Genomic DNA, 18,245 nt, shown 5'->3' with positions numbered 1-18,245 from the left:
CGTACTTGAGGGTAGCCTCCAACTAGTCTCTCTTGCCACAATGCTGCTGCTGCTGTTGCCTTACTCACTGCTATGAGTGCGCGTGACCTGGGAAACCTCGTAGTTGGGCTCTTGACTGACAAGTCCCACTGGTTATTTTCTTTCTTAGTGCAGAATCTGACAGACTGCACTTAAATAGCGATAATAATACCAGTTCTTCCACACCTAGCATGAGGCTCGGGAGGCAGTCAGCCTCCAGTCCGGTAAAAAAAAAAAAGGTAATTGCTGCTGGTTTACAGCCGAGGCTCCCTGGAGATCCTGGTTTACCGGGATCTTGCCTCCTGCCAGTTTTTTGATGGGGCGATGGTCAAAGAGTCTACCCTTTTCTTGCTTTGTCGTGATTATGGAAGAAAAGCAAAACTCTGTTAGTGCTTGCTGCCCTATAGTTATTTCATTTCAGTTTTACTTGACATTTTAGGTTTTGAATACTGGCTTAATTACACCAGAGTTCAAGTTTTCTCACCATCATCCAAAGAACAGAATGAGGGTAGATTAAGGAATAGAGACAAGTTTCAGTGTTTCTTTTTCTTTTTTTTTTTTTTAACAAACTAATTTATTTCTCAGAGTCTAAAACCTTCTGTGAGCAGCTTCCCCGTTGTGGATGGAGATCCAGCTCCTTAGGCCTCAAACTCGAACTCAAAGTACTGTGGGTCGAAGTAGTGGATGCGGACATAGCCGTCTTCACCACCGCTGCTGTAGCTCTTGCCATGAGGATGGAAGGCAACGCTGTTGATAGGTCCAAAGCGGCCCTTGACTCTCCCAAACTCTTCCTCAAAAGCCAAATGGAAGAACCTGGCCTCAAACTTGCCAATCCTGGTGGAGGTTGTGGTTACATCCATGGCTTCCTGACCACCTCCCAGCACCACGTGGTCATAATTGGGAGAGAGAGCAGCCGAGTTGATGGGACGTTCTGTTCGGAAAGTCTTCTGATGTTCAAGACTTGTAGAATTGAAGAGCTTAGCTGTGTTGTGCTTGGAGGCAGTGACAAACATGGTCATGTCTCTAGACAACTGGATGTCATTGATCTGCCGGGAGTGCTCCTTAACATTCACCAACACCTCTCCAGACTTGGCGCTATACTGGTTGAGTTCTCCGCTCTCGTGGCCTGCGATGATGCACTCCCCCAGGCGACCCCAAACGGCACTGGTGATCTTGGAATCATTACAGGGGATCTTCATGTAGGGCTAGTTGCTGTCAATCTGACTTGGATCTCGAAGATCGAAGAAGCTCACAAAACACTGATACCCCATCTGCTTGTCCGTGGAGAACATGATGATGTTGCCCCCAAAGTCAAAGCCACAGGTCCGGACGGCTGAGCTGGTCTTGAGTAGAGCCAGCTGCTTCCCTGTTTCACAGTCCCAAAGATGACAGCTGTTGTCAGCTGAGCCAGTAAGGACATGCTTGGTGTCCCAGTCAGCATCCACACACCACACAGCTCCAGTGTGGCCCATGTAAGTACCCAGCCTCTCGCCATTGACAGAGTACCACACATTGACGATAGGGTCTTTGGCCACAGTGAAGAGGAGGTCTCCTTCGCGGTTGTACTTGATTTGCGTGATGGACGGCTCATGGCCCTGCAGCAGGATGGGCTTCATCCTGGCGGTGACACGAGGAAAGAGGCCAGTTTCAGTGTTTCTAAAGGTGTCAGTTGGGACTAAAAGGGTGGCTCCATTATGTCGCTCCAGGTAGAGCCAGCACCTAAGGGTCACAGGTCTCTGGGTCTAATTAACATCAAAAAACAAAAGAATGAGAAGGGCTCAGGTGGCCTTCCTGCCACCAAGCCTGAAGTCCTAACGTTGATCCCTCAGAGCCCATGTCATGGAGCCAACTCCCACAAGTTGTCCTTTGACTACCACACACAAGAAACAAAATAATGTGAAATACTGACAATAAAAAATAAATCAAAGACTGATTTCCATGCCTAACATTTGTAAATACTTTTCCTTATTTGACAGAGAGAGACCCAAAGAGTAACCTTACAGATCCCAAGTTTGCTCTCTTTCTAGCAGGAGCTAAAAGAACTTGGTGTTAAATGTTATTAGGAGGCAGTCGTAAAAAAGCAAGGCAAGATGACTGAGAATCTCAAAATTATGCCAGAGAGACATCACTTGCATATAATCATCAAATTTTCCCCACATTGGCATCTCATATCCTGAATGATCAATACACCAAGAAAAGATCAGACACAAATGGACTAAACTTACAAAGTCAACACACACACACACACACACACACACACACACCGCCTTACACACACTCTAGACAGCCTTTACTTGTTCTCACTGAGAAACATAACTTCAGTGTACTGGATGCATCAGATGATTGAATGCATTATCAATCATGGAAGAATAAGCTTTCAGGGGTTAGAGAAAAGGTTCAGTATTTGCTGCCAAGTCTGATAACCTGAATTAAGTTCCTAGGATCCACATGGTAAGAGGAGAGAATGGACTTCAATGGGTTGTCCCCGACCTCCACATGAATGCCATTACACATACACACCCAACTAGATGTAGTGTAATGTTTGTTTATTTATTTATTTAAAGAGGTTGGGTTCCTCTGTATAGCCCTGACTGTTGTAGAATGCACTCTGTAGACCAGACTTGTTTCCAGCTTGGAGATCTGTCTGACCTTGTCTACTGAGTGTTGGGATTAGAGGAGTACACTATCAACACCTGACTCTTTTGGTTCTTTTCTTTTTTGATGGGCTGTTTTTGTTTGTTTCTTTATTTTCACTGGATAGCCCTGGCTGTCCTGGAACTCATTCTATGGACTAAGCTGGCCAAAACGCACAGAGATCCTCCTGCCTCTGCTTTTTTCCAAGTGCTGAGATTAAAGGCATGCACCACCACTAACCCTGCTAATTTTTTAAAGCGGGGTTAAAATAGGGCTCAGCAGTTAATAGCACCCGTTGCTCTTTCAGGGGGGCCTGGATTCAATTCCTAGCACCCGTAGTACAGCTCTTTAGCATGTTAACTCCCTTTCTATGGGATCCCATCCTCCTCTGGCTTCCATAGGTACTGCACACACAGACTGCACACACCTACATACAGCCAAACACCCATATATGGACAAATAAACTATTTTTTGATTGAAAAAGTAAATAAAATTTCACAGCACCTACAGAGTCTTAGAGATAGAGTGTCAAGACTGTGTGAAGTTAGGGCTTTATCATTCTTGTCCAACTCTAATACTATCAGCAAATTCTGGCACACTCACCTTTTGAGGATACCTATATTTTCAGTCTGTCTTTATAGGTTCAGGGTCATTTCCATACGTACTAACTTACTTACTGAGCATACTTATGCTTTATGATTTGATTCATGATAAATGCTTTTCTCAAGAGTACTCTCAGTCCAGTCAGTTCTAAACTAAGCCTGTAGCTTAATGCTTCCCTGACTACAATGTATCCAGTTATTGAATGGGAAGCTGTAATAAATGACCTTTATGGCCCTTTTGAAGGTAGGTTTTATGGGCAGACGGATAGAACAAGAACAGGAAGGAGGCATGGGAAAATTTAGAGTTGAAGCAGGCGAGGGAGAAGAGTAGAGCCTGACAGTTTTTCAAAGCTGGGTCCTCTACAGCTAAGGAGACTATCCTACAGCAGACTAGGCAGTGACTTACACTGGTACCTGGGCAGTGGTTCCCGGTGAAGAAGTATCCATCTCTCACAGGGTTGCTCTAAGCACACCAACTCTAGGCAGGAATTGATTTGATCTTAATTCCACATAGCTAAGTAGCTTGGTATGTCTAGTCATTAACTTGTTAAAACAACTTTTATTGAACACCGAGACAACTGCAGCATAAAAGAGTAAGGCACTGCCCGCCCAGTCGCTAAGAAGATACAGAGAAAATGATTTAAAGCAGAAACTTTCCTATTTTGCGACAGAGAAATGCAAAAGTCCTAAGGAATTTGGAGGACAGAGCAGAGCCTCCAAGATCTTAGCTACACCTATATATATCTTGGGACTTCCTTTTTTTATCTGGGAATTATTTCTGCAGATGCTCACCTGTTTGGAGATGCGTGCTATCTTCCTGCTATTCTAATTTGATTTCTCTGGTTGGAGAAGCTGCTGTGATATAGCCCAGGCTGGCTTCAAACTCAGTACATAGGAAAATCTGACGTAAGATTTCCCCGTCACTGCCTCTACAGTGATGGAACTAGGGAGGTACCACCATGCCTGGTTGACATGTTTTTATTTCATATTTATTTATTTTTCTCTAACCTGCATTCATGTGAGATAGTTAAAAACTTTTGTTATATTTTGTTTGTTTATTTGCTTGCTTGCTTGTTTTGAAACAGAATCTCACTGTGTAGCCCAGAATTAACTCAAATGTATAATCTTCCTGCTTTGGTTACCTGAATGCTGAAATTACAGGTGTTTACCATCATATCCAGTAGCTGAGCGTTTTTATTTTTATGATTCCATTCTATTTGTCTACTATTTGGGGTGTATCTTTTCCCATAGCACTGTGGTGTATGTGTTCCTGTGCACACACACACGCAGTTGCTTGAGTTATTAGATTATATACATACAATTCACCTTTTTGCTGTTGTCTTCCTGGGACAGACTCTTAACCAAGTAACTTTGAATGGTCTAGAATTTGCTCTGTAGATCAGGCTGGCCTGAATTCACATGGATCCACCTGCATCTGCCTTCTGTGTGCTGGAACTTAAGGTGTGTTCCGCCATGCCCAGTGACATAAGTGTCTTGTTTCTACATCATGTGATCAGTTTGAATGATGGAAATAGTCCAAGTATATGTAGTGTTCAAAGCAGTTCAGTACATGGCTCCTCCTGAGAAGGATGTAATGCCATAGTGTGTAAATTTCAGAACTTCCTCAGGTCTCGGAGGCAACTCTATGCTCCCGGGGGCTGAAGAGATGGTTCAGTGTTAAAAGCGTTTGCTATTCCTTCAGGAGGACTTGGGTTCAATTCCCAGTGCCTAAGTGGCAGCTCCCAACTGTCTATAATTCCACTTCCAGGGAATCTGAGCCCCACCAGGGGTACCAGCACGAACATCATGCACAGACCTATCTATGTCAAATATCCATACACACAAAATAAGAAATAGAAAAAAGGATTCTCTAAAATGTCAGTACAGAAAGCTGATCATTACGAAGGCTACTGAACAAAGTGATAAATTAGATCATTAAAATCAAGACAAAATTCCAAATTTTAGTTGTATAACTTTTAAACCTATTAAACATTTTTACTAGGAAGGTTGATAATAGCAACAATTAAATATTCACATTTTGCATGATGATTTTATTATTAAATTTTGCTAATATTTTCTGCAGGACGATGACTTACCCCTCATCCCGGATCATCAGATCACAGGATGGGATGGGATGTGTGATCTGGGTTGTCTGGCTTCTTGGAAGACCTGGAGATTCAGTAAACACAACGATAGGGGGCGGGCAAGGGGGGGTTAAATCTCAGCTTTGCCATTTATTAGTTCTGCAGCCTTAGATGAATACCCTAAATTTTGAATAACTTATTTTCTAATTTATAGAGTATTGTTGAAGATTCTCCCTGTAACAGTTTATTGTCAAGAGTAAACAACACTCAAGTATGTCCGATGCCAAGCATAAGAAAAGATGATCAACTCAGATGCCCTCCTTTGGTAGGGGCTCCTGTTGACTGGCTTTTACTGAGAAAAAGATTTTCCAAACTATGCCTCCCTTGCCAACCCAAGTTTATATTTATTTATGCCATCTTGACATATAAGCAGAATGTGTTTCTCAAAGAAACATGCTATATAGTTAATATTTTAGCAATATTAAATAAATTCCTTCCTCAGGAACATAAAATAGCCATGTCCTGATCACTGTCTATGCAATAGGTGAGGGGTAGACACAGAAGCATCCCATGCCATGGGATACACGCACGTCACCTTCAGTCTCGAGAGACAGAGCAGAGGCTTGGCATCTGGATCAGTTCCCTAGGTACTGACCATGAAGAAGTTACTCAGCTTCTTTCTGCCTCGGTTTTCTCATCTATTAAATGAGGCTAGACTTGTGAGGGGGAAATTAGGTCATGTCCATTAAACACCCGAGGCCTTTGGAAGAAATGCATTTACAAATCTATAAACATCATGATTAATGTCCTTCTCAGCGTTATTATGGTTGATGATGGGAAATAGTTCAATGCACATGGCAACTTCAGAGTTGGGAACTTGAAGCTGAGAACTGCTGGAGAACAGTCTCCCCCCACTCCAGCATCTTTTGTGCTGGATTGAAACATATCTCTCCCACAGAGGTACTTTTACCTATAAATTGCAACAAAATACCAAAGTACCAAACCATCTGAGCCACCTCTTTTTCAGTTATTCCCATGGACCCATATAGGAAACGTCATCTATGAGTCTTTGCTTATCAAGGACTATAAAATTCATGTTTAGGACAAGGAATTAAAATCTTTTAGTCTTTCCAACTTTGTGATACTGGAAAATGTTTTCATCTTCCCCACCTAGTAAAACTTTTGTATCCCCAAAGGCCCACTGCTCTCCATTCTTAAAAACTGATGGCTTGGCACACTTGCCCTTTTCTCCTTGGGGCAGCCAATTAAAGCCTGTGAGGACCCTAGCCCATGGGGAATGGAAATGGTCACCGCCTTCCTTGGAATAAAAACCAAGAGTACCCCTGTCAGCCTACCGTCTTAATCAAAAGTAAGTCTGCCATGTCCAGACATATAAGCTGAAATGATCACCTCTTTCCTTGCCCCCCAAACTTACTTTTAACACACGTAGTGTTTTCTGCAATAACACAGGCTACCTTCTGGGTTATATAAACAACATGGACACAGCATCCAGTGTACCACAAGTGCTGCATTAAACTTCCCTCGTTATTTCACGGGTCTCTCAGCCCAGGAGACTCTTCACTCTCATTTCAGACTCTACACAGAGGTTCCACTAATTATGGAGGCTTTTAAGAGCTCGGTACGTCAACTGATACATTGCTCCCTGAATCTCAGTCCTCAATAAAGCCTGGCTTTCTTTATTTTTCTCGTTTGTACTACTTAATGTCTGCCACACCACCTGGGTTATTGTCAGAAAACAAAGGGAAGGATTTCATTTTGTTGCCTATCCATCTTCACCCTCTAACAGTATGTGTGAAGGGTGTCCCCATTCGTTTATGAGTGAATTTGTTATCCTGTGAATGAAGTAGCATCGATACCCTCTTGTTCTGAGCAGAGCAAGATGAGCTCATTGGCATACTGTGTGTGGCTGAGCTGGACTAGAAAGTCTAACACTGACCTCATACCCCACAGGAAGGATCCTGGAGACAATCCTTTACAGCCATGATATGCTTCTATTAGAAGGGTTTGGATGGCAATGGGGGGTGGATAAAGGCAACAGCTGTGTCTAAAGCATCAGACAATCCGGACAAAGTAAGGATAGTCTGGTAAATTGTTCTTTTCCTCCCTTCTGGTATTTTCACACCTGAAAAAAGTGTAGCCATATTCAAGATGGACTATATATGTGTATATGTGCATGTATGTATGTATGTATGTATGTATGTATGTATGTATGCATGTATGATGTGTATGTATGCATGCATGTATGTATGTATGCGTGTATGATGTGTATGTATGATGTATGTATGTATGATGTGTGTGTGTATGTATGAAATGGTTTGAGAATCAATAAAAACTATTCTAAAAAAATAAAAACAAAAGCTGTTCAGCCAACTTTCTCATTAGGTCCCGGTACAATGGCTTATAATTCCAAGGCCCTGCCATCTCTTGCCTGCTTCACCAGCCTTCTAAAACTTCTCTATCCATTTGAGGATGCCATGGTTTCTGAAAGGAGAAATGGGCTCTGCAGCTCCCCCAGTTAGAATGCTTCATTCTTTATCCCCACTACTCACTGGCAGTTACTAGCAGTAAGCATTTTAATACCTGAGCATTTCATACATGAGAAAACTAGTCATCAGGGGGTCAGATACCTGCTTCCCCTGCCATACTTTGTCCTATAATGCTTGTCCTTGTCAGGGAAGATGCAGAGTTCAGGGCCGGATTTCCTCAGCCCTTAAGGCTTTGCTCTCCCCAGGGAAAAAGTCCTTGCCTGAGGAAGAGGGTACACACCGGAAGTAAACTATCCCAGGAATGTGGTCAGGTCAGCAGGAGATAAGGACAAAGGGTCAGCAGCTGTGAGGGCCGCAAAAGAGATGAGACGCCAGATCTGCAGGTATGCAGCTCTCCCAGGACAAGGCCGAATCCCTGTAAATGGAAAACTGGTTTTGTAGGTACCTGTGCCTCTCTCTGCATCAGAAGGAGTTCTCTTACCTTAAGGCTCCTTGAGAACAAACAAATAAAAATGGTCAGTGAAAAAACCACAAAGGGCAAGGCACACCATCGTGAACATCTTAGGTAAGCACACATTTTCATTTGACAGAAGCTGTGTGTTTAAGGGTTGTGTTTGGAAGAGTTCTCAGCTGGAAGTTGGCTGATGGTTTTTGGTCTGTTTAGAAGTCATTTGGCGGTTAGACACAACATGGCCTGTGCCCATTAGGTGCTAAAACCTAAACTAAGTCCACAAGGTATAGAATACATACATATTCCCACAGCACTGGAACCTTCCCACACTTCTCTGCAGAAATAAAATCTGATTATGTCCAACACATAAATGTCTGCCAGCATCACCACTGTTTGGTAATTTAAGCACCTAGAGAGAGATGGAAGGTGGAAAGAAAGAGAGGCTTCATCTGACCTTAAGCGGGAATGTTTCACTGTGAAGGGAGCATTTCGTCACCCGTGTGTGGAGTGTGTGGATATGTGTGGCTTCTCCTTCTGGGACAGGCACCCACAGAAGAAGATGGAATGTAGCACTTATGAGGTGAAAATGACTTCCTCAGTCCACAAAGGAAGCTGTAAAGTGTAGTTCTTTAGCCGGGAAACTATCATTCCTAACTGTGACGTGACAGGATATAAAAAAATGCAGGGCAGGGGTGGTTTTTGTTTGTTTGTTTGGTTTGGTTTGGTTGAGTCTTTGTTACCGTGAGGGAGCAGGCAGTTGTCATCATGTGTTCCTGAGGAGTCTTGGAAAATAATTATTCAAGGTCTGTAAGCACATGATTTGGCCTTTCCCTGGGAAGGTTAGAGAAGGGGGCGGAGCGAAGTTGGGGTATATGAAGTGGGCCTGTGAGGGGGAGTGAGCGTATAGATTGGGAGCAACAGGGACTGGTTCTATTGCCTGAGCCGCTGCTTGGAAATGAGCTAGCGGATTGAGCTACAGAGCATCAAAGGAAGGGAACAGGAGAAAATGGAGGACTAATGTAAAGAACTGTTTCTGGCCTGCGGTGAAAGGAATGAAAGCCCCCTTTAGCTTTTAGAGTTTCTTCTCCACAGCATCTGCAAGATCTGTTTGCAAATGCACCAGGAACAAACGAAGGGAGATGTGATAGGGTGAAAGCTACTGGGAGAGCTTGTGTGGAGTGTTTTGTTTGAGTATAGGGTGAAGTTCTGTAAGTAAAATATTTAAGGGACTGGGCAGAAACATAATTATGAAGATAATAAGGAAGAAAAAGGTGATCCATCGAAGCACCCAGAGGACTAGGAAACTAGAAGCCCATACATGCAAAGAGGTTGAATTCTTATCTAGCTTATATCTGTAGGCAACAGCTCAAACCAGTTAGAACTTGTTGGCATGGAAGTGGTATTGTTCAAGGAGGAGGGCACAAATCTTTGAATACCACAGCAGTGAATGAGTTGAGCTGGTACTGAAGGACAATAAGATGAACTGAGCTGGTGAGGCAGAAAGGCTAGTTGAAGCAAAGAAACCTTCAGTCCTGTTGCTCTCCTTCTGAGTCCGCAAACAATGTCTAGAGTGGCAAGGAAAGGGTACAGTCGGATGGCCCCTGCCTCGTAGTCCCCTGAACTGCATTTAGGGTTAGGAGTAGTTGATCTCTTGGTAACTGCTTCAAGGAAGACAGAAAGAAGGGTGATGCTAGGAGCAGCAGTTAGAGAGCTTCTGAAGAGGGTCTCCAGAGGACCGTGACGAAACTTAAGTTGGTACAGATTCGGAGCATAAGCCAGGAGAAAATAGCTGTGCAAGTTTGTAGGGAGCATTAAGAGACGAGGTTACATGAAGAAAACTTTTATATCAACATGAATCAAGTGCCAATTGTAGAATTGGCTGAACCATGCACCAGAATTCTGTAGAAGGGCAAGGTTACTGGACTTAGGCTTTTGTTTACCTCAGAGTACTGTATAAGAGACAAGAAGCTGAAAGTCTTGATAAAAGATGTCAGTTGAAGTCAGCATCTAAGGAATGACTCTGAACAGAAAGAATCTAAGTAATATCCCTTGCTTCTACATATGTTAAACTTTGTGTATTTGTTTCAAATGTTAACAATTCCAGCTCTTATTTAATGAGCAAAACCAGAGTAACTCAAGTAAAATACAATTTTTGGTTAGAAACAATTTTGCTTAGGTAAATTTTTTCAAACTTTGGACTATTACTTTAATGGCTGTATCTAGTATTTGAAATCATGACTGTCTTAGTTAGATTTTATTGCTGTGAACAGACACTATGACCAAGGCAAGTCTTATAAATGACAAGATTTATTTGGGGCTGGATTACAGGTCCATTATCATCAAGGTGAGAGCATGGTGAAGTAAAAAAACAAAGTTTTTAAGGGGCATTGAAACTTTTCCAAAACACCCATTCTTAGAATGTGAGACCCTAAAGACACAGAAATGGTAAAAGTCAGACTCAGAGACTTTCCAGTCATCCCAAGGCTATGAGATCCCGCCTGTGCCTGACAAATAAAAACAATGGCCCATAGTAATTCTCAGAAAAAACAAACAAACAAACAAACAAACCACAAAATATACTGACTGATAGCCACCTGGCCTTCTTAAAAGCCCTAGATAGGGTCCTGATGCATGTCATAGTTAATTCATGCCCCAATCACCCAATTCTGAGAAAGAAAACAAGGACAAAACCCCTCAAAGTTTTAAAATATATAAACAAGGTTCTGAAAATGCAAAAACAAAGTTTTAGTGGACAGGTCAAGCTATACTGACCAAGCTGAGTTAAGACAAAACAAAAATGACTGCTTTAGGAAAATCTCCCCTACCCCTCCCTGTACTGAATTCCAAGGAGAATGCAAATTGTCAACAACCTTACTGCCAAAGTTTCTCCTCCCTTTCCTCCTCCCTTCCTTTCCTCTTTCTGAAAATTATACTGCTGACCAATGGTAAAATAGTAGTTCACCCCCTCACAAAAAAAAAAGTAAAAAAGATGTGTGCTTTTTGAGTTTGTGGTTGACTCTCTCTTTGAGGATGAGCAACCCCATGTATGTGGAATAAAAACCTCTTGTTATTGCAGCGGTCTATCGTCTAATTGTGTTCTGTGGGTTGTGCTCCTGAGCTAAGACTCCTCGGGGTCTTACAACACATGGCAGCATCCAGGCAGGCATGGTGCAAGAGAAGCTGAGAGTTGTTCATCTTCATTGGAAGGAAGCCAGGAACAGACTGGGCATCTTCAGGGAGATAGGAGGACTGTCTCCAAGCCTACCACCACAGTGACACACTTCCTCCAACAAGGCCACACCTTCTAATAGTGCCACTCCCTGGGCCAAGCATATGCAAACCATCACATTCCATCCCTGGCCCCCATCAGCTTGTTCAAACCTGTGAGTCTATGGGAGCCATACCTAAACATAGCATAATAAAAAAGTACATTTACTCCAAAGTCCCCATAGTCTATAGCACTATCAACAATGTTAATAGTCCAAAGTTCAAAGTCTTTTCTGAGATCCATCCAATCATTTAACTGTACTCCCAAATTAAAACAGGCACTCCGCTGGGTAAATTCTAAACTCTGCATCTCCATGGCTGATGTCAAAGGGTCTTCGGATCTTCAATTCCTTTTCATCTTTGATGACTGCCACAAACTTCTTTCTTCTGAGCTGGTCCCAATCCCTGTTAGCAGCTTCCCTCAGCAGCCCATGGCTCTGGCATCTTTAACATCTTTGGGTATCCAAGGCAGCCTCAGTGTTACAGCTTCTTGTTTCAATGTCTGGGATCCACACATGATCTTCTGGGCTCCTCCAAAGGGCTGACTTCACTTCTCCAATTCTGCCCTTTGTATCACTTTAAACTCAACTTGATCTACTACACTGTGGATGCTGTTCTTGGTGATCATCCTATGGTACTGGCATCTCCAATACACTGGAGTCTTCTGTTGCAACTTGACTTCACCAATAGCCTCTCAAAGGCTCCCTTCATGATGCCAAACCTCAAATCCTTTGTATGACTCCCTTTGGTCCTGGACTGTCAACTACACCTGAGGCTGCACTTTCACCAATGGCCTTTCATGGCCTCTCACAGTGCCAAGCCTCAGCTGTTCTTCATGACACCTACAAAACCAGTACCACCTGGGTGACTCAGATATTATCAAGTACAGCTGCAGCGTGAGGTACAACTGTGGCTGTCTTTGGAACACAGCTTTTGTGTGTGTGTGTGTGTGTGTGTGTGTGTGTGGTGTGTATTTAAGCTTTTCTTTACCTAAAACTTGCTCTGTTCTAGACTGGCCTTGAACTCAGAGATTTTCCTGTCTTTGCCTCCTGGGATTAAAGGTTTGCACTAAGTTGCCTGGGGCTAATTTAGCTGGTTCGGATCTTGCCCCAAGGTCATTACTCTCTTAATTCACTATCCTTGAATACTAGATTCAGCTGCATTTCACTTCCTGGTGTTCCTTTAATATTCAAACCATATATTTTATATTTTTCCTTTCTCAGATTGCTCCTTTTCATTAAGATGCTCTTCATAAAAGTGAACTATAGTAACCACACAACAGAATTTACACCATGCTGTTTTGAGACTTCCTTTGTCAATGCAATTAATATAAATCTATTTTTTAACAAATTATTTATTTATTATATATAAGTACACTGTAGCTGTCGTCAGACACTCCAGAAGAGGGCATCAGATCCCATTACAGATGGTTGTGAGCCACCATGTGGTTGCTGGGATTTGAACTCGGGACCTCTGGAAGAGCAGCCAGTGCTCTTAACCACTGAGCCATCTCTCCAGCCCCAATATAAATCTATTTACCTTAGACTCAGATAGACTCTTCAGACAATGGCAAAAGGCAGCCATATTCTTCACCAAAATACCACCAAGACAGTTTCTAGGCCACATTCTGAAATTCTTCTTCACTGAAACCTCTTGGGCCAGGTCAGCACAGTTCAAATTACTGCCAGCAACAAAATTTTCCATATTCCTGCTAGGATGGCCTATTAAGCCCCATGTAAAGCATTCCACTGCATTCCAAATCCAAAGTCCCCAAATCCACATTCTTCCAAACTAAAGCATGGCGGGGTCTATCCCAGTAACACCCCAGTCCCTGGTATCAACTTCGTCTTAGGGTTTTATTGCTGTGAACAGATACTATGACCAAGACAAGTCTTATAAATGACAAGATTTAATTGGGGCTGGCTTACAGGTTCAGAGGTTCAGTCCATTATCATCAAGGTGAGAACATGGCAGCATCAGGCAGGCATGGTGCAGGAGGAGCTGAGAGTTCTATATCTTCATCTAAAGGAAGCCAGGAATAGACTGAGCATCCTCAGGCAGCTAGGACAACCTAATACATATTTTTTTTAAACATCAAATTATTATGCCTGTAGTCCAAGATTTTGTAGTATCAGGCTGCATGAAGAGACAATTTAATTTTAAGTTATATTTCTTCAAAAGAATTGATTTCCATCTTCCAGTTTAAAAATTCAGAGACAAAGAGTTCTTTGTTGAGAGTAAATGACTCATTTTACAAAGCTTTCTAAAATCAACCCTAGTAACAGAACCTTTGAAAAAGTTCTCTGCAACCTTTTTATTCCATATACTCAACCAACATATGAAAGACAGCAGCAGTCAGCCATGTCAAGTCTGTAACATAAATTACATGTAACGTGGACTTTGCAGCAAGGCTAAAAAGCCAACTCTATTTTTTCTCCAAGGATAAAGCTCTAAGCCCCCACATACTGACAGCAGCATATTACTTAACAGCCTTCTATTTTTAAATAGATTACTTGTTAAGCAAGATAATTAATTTAAATTAATTTTGAAATTTTTAAAACTTTTTAGACAACTTTTCTGATATCACTTAGGCAAACATCACTGTCAAAGCCTGTGTGCTTCTTGTATTCAAGGCAAGAGCATAAGGGCTGGCCTTGGAGCTCTCTATCTGGGCAGAACTAGACTATATTCCCAAAGTGCCACAGGTAAGCCCAGGTTGGAGAGACTCTTTATCCAAGTCATCTCCTCCTGGGTAATCTAAAGGCTTGGGACATCACTTAATAGAATCATTTGCTGACTCTACAGTTATAAAACCACTGTCAAAGTCTCTGCTTGGCTATCCTGAATAACTTTCCAAATCTATGAGTTTGCTGACAGAGTATCTGGCATTCTCCCTGAATCAGGGAAGATGGGTGGCTAGAGTGTGGATCCTGGAAGTAGCCCTTGCTAAGGGGAAGAACTGAACCCCAGGGTAAAGAACATGGCTAACTGAACTAGCAAGCAGGTCTCACATCAGTCACTTATATACAAGATTCCCAGTCCACAGCATCCTAGTATGTCAGTTCAGGAGACATTGAGGGCAGAGTAATTGCCATTTGCCACGCCATTGTCTGAGACATTTAGGATGTGAGTGGAGACTCTGAGATCTTCCACGCGGCCGGAGAATCCATCTCCCTGTCATATGAGAGAGACATGAGGAATAATTGGATAGGAGGAGGCTTCTTTCTGGTTTAATCTACATGGCTGGAGCTGGTTGGCCCCACACAGCTAGAGCTATTCAGTTCTACACAGCCAGAGACAGAAGCAGCAGACCTGTGTGAGGTCTTATTTCCAATTTTTCCTTGTCCTGTAATGAGGACATGTAAGCATGTAACTTACTCTGGTAGGATGGAGCTCTATCCAAAAGAATGACTTAAGCTGAGGAGTTTCTGACATGAGAGTGCATTATAAATTAAATCCATTTTACTCAAGCATTCATTTTTTTAATAACCAAATTTTTAAGCCTGATTTTAAATATTCTACACTAGACAACTAAGTTTGCTTAGTTTTCAGTTACTTGCTCTGGACTTAACCTTGACAATATACACAAAAAGTTATATAATGGGAGGTATAAATTGATCTAGCCCTCTAAGCTTGTCTCTGTAAGTAAATTGTGTTTGTACTTAGCATGGTTGACCATTAACTTGTATATCTTGATTATCTTTAACACTTTATAAGTTGGTACCTTTTATAAGGTAGAATTTTGCACTTTTATCCATGTTAAGATTGAGCCTTAAAATTATGTTCTTGAAGTAAACATGCTTTAAAATGAAAATAAATTTTAAACTGTAGATACAGTTCACAGAGAGACTGAGAACCTCATTTTTATGATTCTATTATAGTGTACTTTTACAAAATGCCAGTTTTCTTATATGACTCAGTTTCTCCAAGTAACTAAAGCTTAACCAAGACAGCAAAAACATCACCTTTTTATGACTAAGTTTTGCCAAATATCTTAGCTTAGCAAAGATAGCAAAAAATTAAAAAAATTAAAAAAAAATACAGTTTTTGGCCAACTCTCGCGATCTCTGCAGACGCTTACTTATCACCCACAATTCCTTCTTCTTTCTCTCTCCTCCAGCCGAGCAGGTTGCCCAAAGGGAAGGCTAAGGGGAAGAAGGTGGCCCTGGCCCCCGCCGTCGTCAAGAAGCAAGAGGCCAAAAAGGTGGTCAATCCTTTGTTTGAGAAAAGGCCCAAGAACTTCGGCATTGGGCAGGACATCCAGCCCAAAAGAGATCTAACACGCTTTTGTCAAATGGCCATGCTATGTCAGGCTGCAGCGGTAAAGAGCCATCCTCTATAAGCGGCTCAAAGTACCTCCTGCCATTAACCAGTTCACCCAGGCCCTGGACAGGCAAACAGCTACCTAGCTGCTTAAGCTTGTCCACAAGTACAGGTCAGAGACAAAGCAAGAGAAGAAGCAAAGGCTACTGGCCCGTGCTGAGAAGAAAGCTGCTGGCAAAGGGGACGTCCCAACTAAGACCACCTGTCCTCCGAGCAGGAGTCAATACAGTCACCACCTTGGTGAAGAACAAGAAGGCTCAGCTGGTGGTGATTGCCCATGATGTAGACCCCATTGAGCTGGTGGTTTTCCTGCCTGCCCTTTGTCGAAAGATGGGGGTGCCCTACTGCATCATCAAGGGAAAGGCCAGGCTGGGGCGACTGGTCCACAGGAAGACATGAACCACCGTTGCCTTTACACAGGTTAACTCAGAAGACAAGGGTGCTCTGGCTAAGCTGGTAGAAGCTATTAGGACCAATTATAATGACAGATGCGACAAGATTCGCCGCCACTGGGGAGGCAGTGCTCTGGGTCCTAAGTCCATGGCTCGAATTGCCAAGCTAGAAAAGGCAAAGGCTAAAGAACTCGCCACTAAACTGGGTTAAATGTACACTTAAGTTTTCTTACATAAATATAATTACAAAATTTAAAAAAATACAGCTTTTATATGACCCAATTAAAAAAAAAACATGTGGGGATACAATGGTCAGCAGAGAGATGCTCTGTGAACATCTTAACCAAGATCGTGATATAGTTACATGACATGTTTCTATCCTGATGAGGTCCATCAGCTACACAGTTGCTACATCATCAGCCAAAATGATGACAGGCTACATGGTTGCCACATCATTTTAGCCAAGATGGTACCCTATGAAGCACATACCTTTCTCTAAAGAAAAGTTGAATCCAAATTATGTACATGTTATGTTATAGAGAACTTAGTCTATCTAAATATACTTTTAAAATCACACTCAATGAATTCACACATCCCAAGAGACAGAAAGCTAAAAGTTTCACAGAAGTTTTACAGACAGTAAACAAAACCAAGGGATGGGGGTTGGGAGATGGGGATTAAGAGGGTTAACCCCTGCCATTTGTAACTGCTGTGGGTACTTCTTCCTTGTTTTCAAGCACAAAGTGTCTTTTTCTGGCTGTTCTATTTTGCTCTTCTCCCTGTCACAGAGTCAGGTGGTCAGCCTGACCTAAGAAAAACTTTGGGGGAAACTTTTAAACAAGCAATGCTTGGGTCTGGAGTGGACAGACCAAAGGCCAACTCCAGAGCCAGCCTTCTGTTTTCCAATAGTATCCATACTCCAAAGATACTTGAATCTCTGTAAGACTGAACCCAGTGATCTACAGATCCATAGCCAGTCTGTATGTGTCTGCATACGGGAGCAGACAATCTGTAATGCTCTTAGCTGATAAATATACAAACAGGATTTTCTAGACATGGAGAATCGGATACACTAATAGGCCAAAAAGATAAGGCAAAAGAGGTATAAAGAAAAAAAAAGTTCTATCTCTTAGGAATCATTGTAAAGATTCAAGTTTGGGATAAAGACGGGCATTCCAGCTCTGGGTGTGGTTGTAAACCAGAACCTTAAGAAAGATTAGTGTGAACTGTGAGTCATATGGAGAAGGGACCACACTACCATTCCATCTTGTGGAATTACCTACATTAGTTTAGTTATTTAAGATCATGATCTCTGAATTTGGGCAAGCAATGGCCTTTTAGCCAATGTATTTCGAGGCCACATTTCTCCTGAGAACCGGACAAGGGAATTTGGTATGAGGCCTCCCATCCCAAATGGAGCTTTTTAGCTTAGCCAGGCTGAAGGAATGTACTTTGGAGTGGAGAATTTGGAACACATGGCCAGGTCCAAGATCAAGATAAAAACAAGGGTCAATATTCAGTCACTTGGAGCATTCTCTGAGTTTCGAAATGACCAAATGTGACTAGAAAGTAAGGGGCGTTCCCCACCATTACAATTCTAGGTTACACAACCACAGGACTAGTAGGAATGATAGGCCAGTGGAGAAGTCCCAGAATTAGGTGTCCCAGACTTTCCCATAGTGTTGTGGGGTATTCACCAGAGAAGACTGCTTAGACATGAATTTAAGCCAATAGAAAGTCTTGATTAGCCCACCAGTGACTACCTTAGGTGGTCTGCATCCCACTGTAGCATTGAGCTTTCTTCAGAGAGTGCTCTTAAACACAAAAATCATGTCCTGTGTACTGACATACTTCAGTTAAATAGAACAGTGAGCCAGAGCCAAAACACAGTTAGTACAGTTAGAGACTTTCCCTGGAACTATGTGGACTTTGATGGATTAGGTCTGTTTTCATTTTGGCAGGTGGTG

General features: G+C 42.3%; 2 protein-coding genes across 2 annotated transcripts; both read right to left on the bottom strand.

The window, feature by feature from the left end:
• Positions 1 to 656: 656 nt before the first annotated feature.
• Positions 657 to 1,217, bottom strand: LOC308432817 (eukaryotic translation initiation factor 3 subunit I-like; the record flags this gene model as incomplete). Its single annotated transcript, XM_080932636.1, has 1 exon — positions 657 to 1,217. The coding sequence occupies one exon, from the start codon at positions 1,215 to 1,217 to the stop codon at positions 657 to 659; it is 561 nt and encodes a 186-aa protein (XP_080788762.1).
• Positions 1,218 to 1,223: 6 nt separating this feature from the next.
• Positions 1,224 to 1,634, bottom strand: LOC308432818 (eukaryotic translation initiation factor 3 subunit I-like; the record flags this gene model as incomplete). The annotated part of the gene is made up of 1 exon (XM_080932637.1): positions 1,224 to 1,634. The coding sequence occupies one exon, from the start codon at positions 1,632 to 1,634 to the stop codon at positions 1,224 to 1,226; it is 411 nt and encodes a 136-aa protein (XP_080788763.1).
• Positions 1,635 to 18,245: the final 16,611 nt, after the last annotated feature.

The sequence above is a fragment of the Micromys minutus genome, assembly GCF_963924665.1.
Source record: "Micromys minutus genome assembly, chromosome: 18".
Lineage (NCBI taxonomy): Eukaryota > Metazoa > Chordata > Mammalia > Rodentia > Muridae > Micromys > Micromys minutus.
This window is presented reverse-complemented; position numbering and strand designations above follow the sequence as displayed.